At 35.8% G+C, this 14,676-nt stretch overlaps 1 protein-coding gene across 6 annotated transcripts in view; it reads right to left on the bottom strand.

Moving 5' to 3' along the window:
• PIK3CB (phosphatidylinositol-4,5-bisphosphate 3-kinase catalytic subunit beta) overlaps positions 1 to 14,676 on the bottom strand; it is a 98,848-nt gene that overhangs the window by 31,349 nt on the left and 52,823 nt on the right. For all 6 annotated transcript variants that reach the window (XM_084529923.1, XM_084529926.1, XM_084529925.1 and 3 more), the window contains 6 exons: positions 12,007 to 12,192; positions 6,886 to 7,111; positions 5,061 to 5,284; positions 1,608 to 1,790; positions 1,194 to 1,364; positions 230 to 307 (listed from right to left, as the gene is read on the bottom strand). In XM_084529923.1, coding sequence (XP_084386049.1) covers positions 230 to 307; positions 1,194 to 1,364; positions 1,608 to 1,790; positions 5,061 to 5,284; positions 6,886 to 7,111; positions 12,007 to 12,159 — 1,035 coding nt within the window. In that variant the 5' untranslated portion in view covers positions 12,160 to 12,192. The remainder of the gene's footprint in view (positions 1 to 229; positions 308 to 1,193; positions 1,365 to 1,607; positions 1,791 to 5,060; positions 5,285 to 6,885; positions 7,112 to 12,006; positions 12,193 to 14,676) is intronic.

Raw genomic sequence — 14,676 nt, 5'->3', positions numbered from 1 at the left:
TTCATACTGTCTGTAACTATTAATAATGTTCAAATGTGCATATCCAACTTCAGACAATAAAGCAATACTTTTAGCAATAAATCAAGATCTTAAAGCAATAGCACCAATATAACCAAGTGAAAATACACTTTCACTGAACTTAAACCGGTTTCATTCTGAGTTCACTAAACATAGAAAAGCATTAAAATTATGAACAGAACGTCTTTTGAAACTAGAAGTAATTACTTACTTTGGCATTTTCTTCTGTATTTAGTTTATTACCCTTTAACAGAGTAATCTTGAAAGGGCTGCAAACATCCCACACACTCTGAGAAGGGAAACAAAGATGCAAATTTTCTCATGATCAGTGTAACATATTTGGACCTATTTTATGAACTAAACATTTTCAGCAAAGCCATACATACAAACTAAAAAATACAGATTTTTTTTCAATATGAATTTGAAATCCTAAAAAATTAATTTGTTATCATAACTACACAAGCATACCAGATGCTCTAAAAAGAAAGAAAAGGAGAAAAAACACTAAGCTGAAGATACTGGAGGAAAAAAGAACATTCATTACATATTATTAGCTGATAATCTGTAATAACCCTTCAAATCTGTTATTCACTCTCAGTATATCCTAAATATTTAAGAGCAGAGCCACTTTCTTTAGAACAGAAGTACAGAACTTATAACTGGGCCATAAAGCCATGGTATGTTTAACAATAAGGGAAGCACCACATTAAAAGAAAAGTTAGATTTATATGATGACAAAAGTTGCTGTCATTGAAGTGGCAACAGCATGCAAGACACATGGGCTAATACAAAAGAACAGAGACCACCACTGCCTAAGCTACTGGAGCCTACGCATTGTGTTGAAGCTGCAGAGTACTGATCTCTGAAATTCTCCAGTTGCTGGTACCAGATTATTACCTGCTCTTCTGGCTTGTGGTTAAAAGTAGAAACAACAGCAATGAAAAGGGGACAGTGGGTCTTTTTGTGGAAGAGGGCAAGAAGGAGGCAAGAGTATGCAATAATTATCCCAAAAGGCACAAGGCCTGCTATTTCTGACAAGCAACTGGGGACTCTGAGTAGACCAAGGAGACATATACTGGGAAACAGAAGTAGCAGCAGATATCCCAGGCATTGTGATTTATATTCCACAATTCTCTTTTCCTTTTGGATACTGCATACTCTCCACATCAACTTACAGTTGTTGCTCTTGTTTTTTTTGGTGGCAGAGGAAGAGGAAGGTTGGATGATTTTCGGTTTATGGCAGCTTCTATGGCAATCATCTCCTGCTCACACATTTTCTTTATGGTACAACATTCAACTAGAGTCAGCTGAGGAAGAGTCCTGTTCATCACACAGTTGCGTATATACTAAAAGACCATGGAAAACAGTTATTAACAGAATATTCCTACAACAACTTTTAAATCAAAGAAGCTGTATTATATTACAAAGATACTAAGGAAATAGTGCGTAAGTATTTTACAATTGGAAAGTGCAGCAGACATGAGGAGGAAGCACAGCTTCTCCATCTGATGGCATATGATGTATGGTGAAATTTTGGCCAAGGCTCCAGAAACTAATCATTACATTAAGTTAGAAAGAGCTTTATGTACCTGAAACTGAATTAATGGGTGATCACCGAAAACGTACTCTAGCCTCCCACTAACTTGCAGCACATAATCAGCAGGATCAATGTCTTCATCTTCTTTTCCATGGATAGTCAAACGTTTTCGGATTGCCAGCTCATTCAACTTGATGGGATTCATGTTAGGAGACACCTGAAAACTAAATACATCCTAACAAAACACAAACAGGGATGCTGAATATCAAACTCATCACCATCAGACATACATGTACAAGGCTTAAACTGTAGCATACATAATGAATAAAATCTTAAGTTTTCAAAAATATCTGAATATATTAGAAATAGAGTAATTCAGATAATTTTTAAAACAGTTTGATATATTTGGATAAATCTTTAAAAACAAGCCTCCAAGAAATATATAACTGATACAGATTTGTGCAACTTTAAGCTATCTTAAAGTTAAATATTCTCATTATGTATCTCTGTTCCAACTTGAGCATTCTGTGTTATTGCTCAGTTAAAAATGATCTACTTGAACTTTTCTATACTGTAAAGTGTTAAAATAGGCTGTTTTTAGCCTCGACATCTTCAGCGCAACTGGAGCTATAAAAGCTCCCAAGACAGCCAATTCCCAAACTATTTTATTCTCGTAGGTATTTTCAAGAATGCAGGACTTTATCCAAATTCAAATAAAACAAATCTGAACAAACTACTTCAGATTTTTGTGTTATTTTTAGATTTTACTGAAGCAGAATCAATAGCACATTTGGGTAACATCTACTGATAAGAATTTGATCTTAATATTAAACTTACTGTATTTAGCCCACTTTGGCTTTCAATTTGTGATTTTGCATGCTTTAAATTAAGCTGCAAAGAGTTGTTTCAAATTCATAAAAATAAATTTTAGATTGCTACCCATCTTATAATTTCTACTAAGTTACTGTCTGTTGTACTTGATGCATCATGGAACAATTCAAAGTCAAATGTGCATGCGGCTCATGTATATGCTTAAAATTCTTGGAAAAAAAGTTCACATTCACAGGATTGGTCTCAATTATTGAAAAAGATAACTGATTCAACAGTGATTTAAAGGCTTCTAAATTAGGATGTTGATCTAGAACCTTACATTTTAGAATGTGAATGAGAGAAAAAAGTAATGTATAAATTTAATGGTATTTATCAGTATTAGATGTGTCATTTTCTCTCTTTTTGGCCACTACCTAGTTATTCTCTATATATCACTGTACTCAGAAGAAAAATAAAGTTTCAAGTAATGAAGCAGAATAAACTGTTAATGTGATTTATGTACAGAAACACCATCTAATCTGAGGGCAGTACAGAAAACAGGCATAGCAGCAAATACCCATAGCATTCTGAATACGATGTGGAAAAACTCTGCATTTCCAAAGCAAAATTTTAATCAAGCTTTTAAAGGCTATTTATGTATTACTATAGTATCATTAGTTTTCAATTTCTGATTTTAAAAAGGTAAAGGGAAGAAGTTACTGCTTTTTAAACACTAGGGGAAAAGACAGGTTTACATGCATTTAAAGAAACATAAATGAAGGTCCTCTGTGAAATCTGTCTTCTCCATTCATCTACCATATTATGTTTGCAAATATTGATTTCATCAAGTTCTGGTGCTTGCTTTTTATTCTTTTTGTGCACACATTCATGAACATGTATATGTGCTAAGAGCAGTTATTTACAAACAAAGTGTCACCTGACTCTCATTCTTATTACTCGTGTTTTCTTTATATAGAAGGTTAGCTGTAAGAAGCCAAGCAGCCCTAATGGAAAAATCTAACTGTGTAAAGTCAGACAAAATTCGTTTTTTATTTTCTCAGTTTCTGCACGGCTCACAACAGCTTCCCCTGTTCCAAATTCTGCCAAACAGTGAAGGCTTTCTTCTCCTGTCATAATTGACAGTGAGTAGACAAGGAATGAAACCTTTTCTTCCCAGGAAATTGGTGCCCTGTGACAGCTGCTTTTCTTCCAACTTGTAGGTCTTTACATGTGTATCACAGAAATGGGGATCAGCTTCTTTCTCTTGCTCCAGAGCTGATTAGATTGGTTTTATATTGTTCTCTCTTTCCTGCAGTGCTCCTACTGAAAGGACACAACAGTATCGATACTTTCTCATTTAATTCTCCTGAGATGATTTTTAGTAGTCAGTGCAAGTAGTTTGGAACAGAGTTTACTGCTCTAAAAAACAGCTCTGATTTGAACTGCTAATAGCTTTGAAGGTCAGAACTGGCAGCAGAAGCATCTGAAACATTTGAAATGTCAGCAGCCTAGGCTATTACAGTGGCAGGCAAATGCATTTTGTACCAGCATGAACTTTTGCACTCCTTCTGTACCATTATCATGTGCATATATACACAATATTTTCATTAAAAGCTGACAAATACATATACTAGTTCTTCCTGCAAAACTGCAAGTCCTCCACTAAGACGTAGTAGGGGTTTTGTTACGTTGTTTGTGGATTTTGTTTGTTTTTGTAAAAACACCTACGCACCCAACATCAGCTAGCCTTACTGGTTACCAAGTGTAGTCTTCATCTCCGTGCTTAGTGTTTCCGGAGTCAGCTATCATTTATTATTTTGGATTTATTTATTTATTTATTTATTATTTTTTTTTTTTTTTTTAGCATTAATAAAGACAGTATCAGAAATAATAAAGCTTTGCAAATAAAATCAGCTTAATCATTAGAATGTCAGTACCTACCAACTAGGTCAAAATGGACAATAAAAATAATCTGATATATCGCACACTTCACTGTTATTAAAAAAGAAGTGTAAAAACGTGAATGAGAATTGGTAGACTCAGGTAGAGTCAGAAGAACTTCATCATCAAAACAATTAAGTACAGTAGTTTTATGAGGAAACTAATTTGTTTTTTCTTTCAAAATTGAGCTATGGGGTCTGTTAGCTGGACTACAAGAAACAAAAACGTAACTCTTGGTTTCAGTATTTTTTCATTTTGGGAATAATAATTAATCTTTTTTTGCACTTACTTCTCAACGTAATTAGCAGATTAACCCTAAAGATGTTAAAAAATGAACCATGCACATAAAGAAACGTTTTAAATACTGTGTCTCCCAATTCATCAGCATCTCCTAGACAAACAACTGATCCCCAGTGAAGTCACACAATAATAGTTGGCCAAAAAAAAATGTGACAACTTGGAAGTATGTTCTATGTTTTAAATGAACATGAAATAACACACAATGTAAGAGCTGTATATTATCACTTTAAAAGCAAAAAAGCAGAACTACAATTTGACTTCAGAAGTTCAGTTCATGACTGGCCATTGGCTTCCTCCCTTTCTTTTAAAAGTCAGTCAACCTGGTAAAATAATTTGCTTTCTGAATTAAAAAACCATGCCACTGATATTCTATTTCTCTTGCATGATCAATCACATTCTATCTCAGATCAGAATTAAGAACAGCACGTTAAACATGATGAATAACCATTCCTACCTGGCAGTTATCAAAATGAACGGCCACTACAAGATTTCCACTATACAGCTTATCTTGGAAGTTCTCTGGGATAACAGGTTCCTGTTCTGGTGGGTATGTGTGCTTTAACCAGTCCATCCAGGAAAGACCCACGAGTGACTGAATTTTTTCCTCACTGATTCTCCGCATTTTAGCTCGGAAGTCATTCACTTCAGGATCTTGTAAGGCATCAAACTCATGAAGACCTAGAAGAGTACAGTCCAAGTGATTTGTACCTACCTGTACAGATTATCTATTCATCTCCCCTCTCCAAACCTTTATTATCTTAAAGTAAGGTTGTATAAGTGTTTTCTTCAGATATTTCATCTAAAATGAGTGCTCAAAAGTGAGTTGGGTTGTACATTCTCCTGTACATCAGTGGACTTGCAAAGTTATTTCCACAATTCCCATGCAGCCTGGCATGATTGCTTAAACAGCAAGAACCAACGCCTTGCTTAACATTAAATGGAAAATCCAACTTCACCCTCGTTTTGAAATAGATTGGGAAGTTTAACGTCTCTCCTGACAAGAGACAACGCAAAGAAAGCGCAGTAAATGCATCATAACAAGTGCACATGGGAGGAAGTGTTTCTGAACTATCATCTTCCCCCTCTGCCCTCTGAAAGATGATAGCGTGTTTTAGATTTTGTTTAAAAGGCAAAAAAAGAAGAGTGGGCCTGCAAATAGATAAATTTATTCTTGATTTTTCCAAGTGATTAAAATAAACCTTCTACTCAAGTAAAAGTGACAGGACTGAAAATTCAACCAACCCAAGTCCAATAAAGTTTGTTTTCCAAAATATATAAAGGAAGAATACGCAGTGGAGAGCCCCCACAGCTGTGGTTTTTCAGTACTTCAGGAAGTTTAGGACCTGCAAGAGTGTTTCTTTCATTTCTCCCAAACTTCGAAGGACATTGTGCAAATTGCAAAAAGCACTAAACACCTTTTGAGAATGAAACACTAAGTTTATAAGCTTCGACTGGAAGACTTTTTCACTACTGAGGTGCAGAATAGGGGTTGCTGAAAGAAGGATCCTGTGCAGCTACAGTAAGCAAAATATGCAACCAACAAATATCAATCTCATGTCATCTGTCAGAATATGCTTGAATGGTTAAACTATCTAACTGTTTCCATTGTTGGTTTTAACAAATAGGCAGACAGCGTACTGCTGAAATCTAAACAAAACCTGCAGTCTTTATAAAAGAGTTAACAATGGTTCATTGTCTTAAAACAAGAGGTACGACCTCACATGACCCTGTCAATCTTTACTGTATAACCAGACTAATTTAAAAGCTGAAAATTCTGAAATAACCTCAAGAACAAGTTACTGTAAAACCTTTAAAAATAGCTTTTCATTGTTTGCTGAAAATCAGCACTACAATTGAGAGCAAAACCAAGAATTACATTGTTAACCGACTCAGAAAACATGTATACCAAACCCATAGTAATTTCTAGTTCCTTCTGTGTATCCGTTTGTTAGATGATAAAACTTCTCAGGGATTATGCTTTCCATCACTTAATATTATAAATTTTTCTCCCACCATATAAGATAAAATTTGCTCCTTTTATGTAGTAATACCATACAGTGCTGAACTGCAATACAGAGTAGCTTTCACCAACTTTCAGACATCTCATCTGTAGCGTTTAGTTTATTTTAAACTTTATCAATACTTGTTTGAGAAAGGGAAATTTTGTCAGGGACAAAAAGAGAAGGAAAATATTTTATTTTTTTCCATTGTTAGCAAACAAGACCCTTTTACAAAAAAAAAAAAAAAAAAATTTGAAAATGAAAAGCAAATGTAATTACCTTTGCCTATGAGGACACCTATTTTGGAATCCAACTTTTCTCCTGGATCACAATTCCTTGTTACTAGTTTAAGGACAGGAAGAAAGGGTCTAACATCACAAAGTCTTCGTGTTTCATCCTCTAATTCTTCATGTACTGCAGTTTGATTCACACATGAGAACATGTAAGAGTCAATCTCCATAAGGAGATGGAAGAGTGGATAGCTATGTGCCTGCTTCCATAACAGCTGGAAGGAAAAAAAGAAAAAAAAAGAAGTAATGTTTGTTAACTTGGTTCATTTTTATCCCTACATATCATTATACATTTGCTTTGTCTTGGTTTTAGTTTCTATCTTGTGGTTATTTTTATGCAGTAACTAGTATGCATAAACATCCCAGAGGTTAAAAGTACACAGGGACAAGTAATGTGAGGTGATGAGAAGGGCAACACTAACCCTCATTCTGATGCTCATCCTGGGACTGACACTATAAAGTCCCATTTCCAAAAACGTTGCAGGACCGTGGCTGTCACTCACTAGGATAATAGAGCATTATTGATTTTGGAGGCAGATGGTTTTGGTGCCAACCAGCAAACTGTCATTCTCCTCCACCCATTCCCATCACCTCCTATCAAAGATCCTCCCCTCCTCAAGACACATCTATACCTGATTTTTACACACACACCCAGCTGCACCCAGCTTTGTGATTATCATAATGTATGGTCATTGTGTTCCCACTATAGAATTGATTTCTAAATAAGAAATTCCCTGTTGTCTGTAGAAGTTCAGAGTAAATGTACTGAACTGAGTGCTTACGTAGCAGATTCTACCTTCAGTAACACCAATATAAATCATCATAAATTCTTCGCAGAAATTAAATTAGGAAATAGAACAGAACTCTCTTTTACCTAAATACTATTAAATTTTGTCTGTGAGAATGTTTCTGTCCTACTTTTAAAGGTTTAGATTTTAAGGATTTGTTTCTAAAACTGATTTTGAAACAGGAATTGCAGGATCAATAACGAACAAAATCTTTCTTGATAAACTTTAAAAAAAAAAAGTTGAACTGAACTCCTTCTGCCAATCTGAAAACACCTGCATATGTTTTAGAGATTCATACAATCAAGTCTGCCTTCCAAAAATGTATCCCAGTACACTGTGCCTATCTGTGCAAAAGCTTTGTTTGGCCTAGAACAAAAATTCCTATTTCAAAGATATCAAAAGACACCAAATCTATGATTTCCTCTGTGTTATCCTCCAGTAGCTAGTTACATTAGTTAAGGATCTGTGGTTTCATTTTTGTTTGAGTTGCCTACAATTTCCAGATACTAGTACTTATTATAACCCTTAAGCATCATAATATTTATAAAGATGAAGTTCCCAAAACAGACTCCCACTGAAAGCAGCCACTCTCCATCACCCACACTACAGTTCCTGGTAGAATTACAGTGTCTGTAGAAACTGATATATATTTTTTTAAATTCCTCAGCCCTCAAATAATGGCTATTTTTCATTTTTCCCCCACTTATTTTAATCTTAACAGTTCCTCATAGAAGACAAATCCCCTATAATTGCTCTCAAATCCTCTGTTTATAAAACCAAATGTCCCCAAATTAGGGCTTGGCACAGTAATGTGCTGGGAACAAAGCTGTTAAGACATTATGCTATGTTTTCATTTTTGTTTTAAATTCAGTGATTTCTACCAAAGTCCTCCTTTTCTTTGCAAAACAGCTAAGTATCAACAGTACCTGTTTATAAGCATGTTAAGGTTCGATGTGTTGCAAACAACAAGAAAACCAGACAGGTCCCTTATTGTTGGCACTTACATACGTGTTTTTTTAATTAATTTATTTTTTTTATCAGTTGCAATTACCATCAGCTTTTTCACAATTTTACTCACAGATTGTTTGACCAACTAAGCCGTTGTTGCCCAGGTTAACCTTTTACTACAACAATGTCATTTTTCTAGTTGGAATTATTTCAAGTATTTGAGTATAGCACAAAACATAGATCACTTCAATTCCTAGTGACATTCTCATTTCTTCTACAAAACCAAGTGGTCTGCTGCTTAAAAAAAGATATTTTAGCATCTAGAAAGTTTCAAGCCAGGAGTACAATCAATTACTTGAAGCTACTACTAATATAAAGAAAATGATTTCTGTCAAGAAGTGATCACCATCAGACTGAATAGGAATTAACAGACAACATGTTTGCTAACCAGGCACTGGATTGGAATGAGAAATCATCTTTTTCAATTTTCTTTTAGAAGTTCATTATGCTCAAGAAGCAGGTTACTTGTTATTGTAAGTCACCTACCACCTTTCTCCAAAGTTACCCTCACTTGGCCACTATCCAGTGAAAGGTCAGTCGATTATTTTTTAAACCTGTGGTTATTTCCTTACATACCACACTTCCTTCACTTCATTTGGAAGTATTCCCTCATTTTTTAGAGTCAGCTTTTAAGACAATCCAAAACAAGAGGAGCTTTTTGTAAAGACAAATTTAGAGGAAATTCTCCAAGCAGTTTACTTGCCATTTCAGCTACAGGCTTCAGTTTTAAAGAAAATTTAATTTAACCCAAGCCCTAGTTGAGCTGTGAGTACTTTAAGTAGTAGGACTACTATTTACTGCAGGAAAGACAACAAAGCTGGAAAAAGAACTAGTTTTCTGTGCTGCTTGCATGACAAACAGAGAGACAGCCACTTCTGTGTCATTTTCACTGTCACTCTGTGGTGTTTAGTGATGTTCCATTAACATTTATTTTTGATGCTGAAGTCTAATGTTTTCCCCCAGAAAGCATCCTGCTTGATTCTCACAGCTAGTCATGTTGAATCTTGATGTTGAAACTTGAATTTCCATCCTTCTATTTATGCTTACTGAGCCTAGAGGCAGTTTTCACTTGGAAACAGCAAAGTGATTCAACTCTTAATATAACTCTTCATGAGGAAAACTGCAAGAATTTACTTTCAATATTTTTTTTATTATTATTTTAATGAAAAAACTAAGTTGGTACAGAACAAACAAAACATTACTTTCTGTGCATAATACACACCTGTTACTAACCTGCCTAAGTTCAGAAGTTCTTCGTGTTCATTAAACTTGAAGGAAAAAAACAACCCTGTTACTAAAAGGCTTTAAAGCAAGTATTCTCGCACGTCAAGCTTTAATAACAAGCTCTTTTTCAACAGTCTGTGACTTTATTACTAGATGGTATTACCTAACAGCAATCTCCAATCCATATCAAAGGAAATGGTTAAAAGTAACCTCTTACATGCAAGGCAACCAGATATTTACTATACCGCTTAAGAAAAATAAATTTTTAATTAAGGAATTCCGTGGAATGCTATGCCTAAAATCCTGCAAGTGAAATTTGTACTAAAGGAAGAATTAAGAGTGATGTGTCTAAATTAAAGCTGAGAGGAAAGGAAGAGCAAAGAACCTGCAAGTCAGTAAAACAAATTCACACTATTTTTCCATTAACAATATATTTCACAGGAAAAAAAAAAAAAAAAAAAAAGACAAATGCAAGCATGAGATTATGAATATTCTGTAAGAAGTTAAATGGAATCAGCCTGAAAAAGGAAGATAACAGGGAGGTCTAAGAACCCATAGTTAGGTGAGCTATTTTAATGCTAGCTTCATATTATGAACATTTGCCTGGTAAAAGGATGTTAGAGTTGTGAGAAACTATTTTAGATTAATGACTTCTGGATCTAAGAAGCTACAATGATATGTACACTTTCAAGATTTAGGTTAGAAGTCTTTTCTTTATCCTTTCAAGTAATTTTTACTGCCCAACTTCTGTCTTTCACATAGTCCAGAAAGGAAAGATGGGCTGAAGGCTAAAGGTACCACACTCATCCTCTAGAGATCTGCTTCCCTGCGCAGCACTGCCATGAATTCCCTCTGTACCCTGAGAGCACACCTAGCCTAGGCATTCTATTGCCATGCATTTTTGACCACAGACGTAATTCCAGGAAACGTAACTGTGATAAAATGATAGAAGTATTTCTCCTAATAAAATAAGGGATCAATAAAGAGAGATCATGAAGCGCTAATATGTGACGGGCTCAGATAAGAATGCACGTAAATTTGTCCCTCAGTTTTGTAAGCTCCCTGTTTATCCTCATCAACTTTATTTTGAACACTTTCACAGTCAAAACAATGCACCAAATTTCCATAGCTTCAGATGTATGTTATAACAGCACAGAAGTATGAAAACTAACACTGAAGTACTCTTACCCAGTGTTACAAACATGGGCTTATAGAGTGCAGAAGATGTTATTGGTACTGCGCTATCCCCTGCTAGACATTTGAAACACACCAAAAACAAGAACAGATCAAATCCACTGCTCAAATTTGAACAGAAAAAAAAAAAATCTTGGAATTTTAGCAACCAGATTTTATTAATTCCATCCTTTTACAATTACACGAGATATTGTCTGGGTGAACTGTTTGTAACACTGTCTTTCAAAATACAAAATCCACAGTACCCTGTCCCTAAAGAATTAAAAACATTTAAAAAAATAAAAAGGTCAGTGCCCTTCTTTGGTAAAGAAAATTGTTTCCTTTGAATAAACAGACAAGGATTTTTCACGCTCATTTTAGAAAGAGACCTTTCACACAGCAAATAAATCAAAGATTTCATTCTTTTTTTAAGTGATGCCCCAACTAGGCATTTGTACACAAACTTAAGAGGTGGCATATGTAGTGTTTAAGGCATCCACCTTTGATGTCAATCAAACAAAACAGGAGCACAATATATGACTTCTATATTAAAAATCAAATCAGACACAACGTCTCCTGTTTCCACACTTATCAGAGAAATGTTAAATAAATGTACAATGAATTAATGGTATGTTAAAAGTTTAGATGTAGCAATTCAGTATTAACATAGAACAATCATGGTAATCTCTGCTGAAGTGTACCATCAGCAAGAAGTTATTTTTCTGAGCCTTGACATCTGTCCCAAAACATTCAAAACCCTCATAGACATGCATCTGTATCAATCATTCTGCTATGAATGCACCTTTAATTTATTTTTTATGCCTACCCAGATTCACTACTTGATTTGCCAAAAGGCACATAAAAATCAGAAACAGAACACATTCCAAATTATAAGTTAATTGGCCATTTGGTATTACCTGTTTAATATGAGATATGGTGGCATCTCGAGGGACATCCAGGTTGATGTAGATTCCAGTGGGCAATAGGAAGTCCACAGATATTGAGCCATCAGCACCAATCTGTGAATCCACTGCCCAGATGTCCAGGCTGTCTGTCACGGCAGGAGGCATTATGGAATCTCAACAATATCATAACCACATGGCCTTAGGAAAAAAAAATAAAAAATTAAATTCAGTATATTTAACCTTCTATAATAAGACACACATTTTAAAGCTTTTGGAAAGTTTACATAAGTCTGCTTGTGCAGCTCAGCTTGCAAGTCTAGGGCCTCAAATGCCAGTATTGCAAACACATATTCACAGTTGTACTTAATTCCATTTAGTATACTAAGAGCACTTGCCTGATAAAGCACTCTTGTTGTGGTGTTTACATAACTTATACTAAGCTATAAGAGAAAAAAAAATAACCGATTAGAGGCTAATAAAACAAAGTCAGAAAATAATTTTAGATTATCATCTCCTTTAAATTCAACTCACTGTGTAAACTACACCCACTGCAGGGTAGGGGAAAAGCCTTTGTGTCATCTTCTTTAGTTCACTTCCCTGAATTCTTGATTTCTTATGCTTTATATTTCAGTTTTTCAAATTTCAGTTTTCAATTATTCTTAATAGTACTAGTAGTGTTTTGGACCTTCCAAGTCTTGTCATTTCAATTAATTCTCTACAGATGAGTGAATAGTGATTGAAAGGGAAACATAAATATTTAGCTTCCTCTTCATCCAGACCATGTCCTTCAGCTGACAAAGAGGTGGGAAGTTGTAAAAGATTGTACTAAAGGTTTCTCCAAGAAGGACAGAAGAATTTAACTCCACACCTGTCTAACTCTTGTTAGACAACAAGAGATGAGAAACCACCACTCGCTGAAAAAAAAAAAAAAACACCAAACAAACCACCAGATTGTGGTGCAACTCCACTACTACTGCAGCTTCCCCCAGCTTTCATCACTCCTTCCCGTCTCTTCTGGATCCCCTCCCTGCTCTGAAATCAGGCCTTCTGCTTAACAGAAGCTATTTCCCTCACTATAGCACCAGCAGAAAAAGCAAGATGCAAGCAATACACTGGGCTGCTCTTTACAGCATCACAGAGCATCATCGTGAAAACAGAAAAAATAAAATGAGCACAATGACCATATGAAATCCGGTCTCTACCAGTGATTACATGGTAAAGAAGTCTGCTTAACACTTCATTTTTACTTTTAAGTCACTATGCAAAATCCTTCTTTAAAAAGGAATCGTTCTCCAGGTGCTAAATGTGTATGTATACCTTCATCAGTACCTAACTGCTTCACTTGGTCACGCCATAGAACTATAGATAATTATTGTGCTGTGCATCAAACTTCCCAACATCTATGCAACACATTCATGAATACAGTTTTCCAATCCCGAAGCAGCTTGTTAGTCTTTTTCTTCCCAAAGCAAGCAACCAAGAAACCTTAATAGCACACTATCGTGGAAGCGGCCACCAAACTGCACGAGGTGGACTGTGTCATAACAGAGGTGCTTCGCTCCCCTCCCTCTCCAGCTTCTCATCCTTTTTCTTTGATAAACAGCTTCATTTCAGAAAAGTCACAGCACCAGTAAATAAATCCAGACGTTATGAGGCACAGAAGTTAATGCTTCGTAAAGCTTGGTTTGTTGGATATTCTTATTTTTACAGAAATTCAACTCAATGTAAAGCTCTTTAAAATTGCTAGGCCTTTAAACCAAACAATCCGCTGTCGCATGCATTGTGGTCCTCACCGACAACAGGGATGTGGAAGTGCTACTTCAGGAAGTCTCTTTGCACTCTTTGGTCTGATGCAGACAGCTTGCAATGAAATAAATCAAGCAGAGCCAAGGCTGAACGTGCCTACAGCAGGTAACGCTATCCAGCAGCAGCACAAAACCTACGACACTGCATAGCTTGTTACTGACAAATAAGCTGTTAATATTTTGTACACGTTACCAAGGGCTGCTCAGGGGTATTTTTTATTGATCATCACTTTTAAACAACCAGTACCATTTGAAACCACCATTCCAAAATATTCCCAGTCCGTATCTTTGCATCATTCTTAGAACTGGCTTCTATCCCTTCAGATTCTGGAAAGTTATAAAACAGGTCATTGTGACATTTGGGAAATGTTAGGAGATGAAAACCTCCAGGACAGAAAGAGACTGTGCTGGTTAGAGGGAACTGAAACCGCCTAAAGCTCATCAGTCACCAATGGCATAGCAAGTCTAAACCCCGCATGGTGCCCAGCTAACTGCTGAAAGCAGCTCCTTGGTGCCGCGGCTGTGCTCGCAGCTTGCCTGCTAAAAGCTGGCGTAGATACGAGGCACTGCACGCAAGGCTCACCGCAACCTGCCAAGTAAACACACCGAGCAGCAAGACCCATTTGAAAGCCTTTCTGTTCAGTCCTCCTGAAGCCGTGGAGACGTTCACAAACATGAATGCTACCAACGTATCTTGTTACTACGCTAAAGATACGGAGCTCAATACTTTGCTTGTACTAGATAAAATTACAGTACATTTTTTAGTAAAAACAAACAGGAAAAAAACTTTTAACTTTCAGAAAACAGAAATACGCAAGTAAACATTTTTACTCAACAGATGCAACAATTCAGGAGCTTTTATTATCATCATCATCAA

Source organism: Aythya ferina (genome assembly GCF_964211825.1).
Source record: "Aythya ferina genome assembly, chromosome: 9".
NCBI classification, from domain to species: Eukaryota; Metazoa; Chordata; class Aves; order Anseriformes; family Anatidae; genus Aythya; species Aythya ferina.
This window is presented reverse-complemented; position numbering and strand designations above follow the sequence as displayed.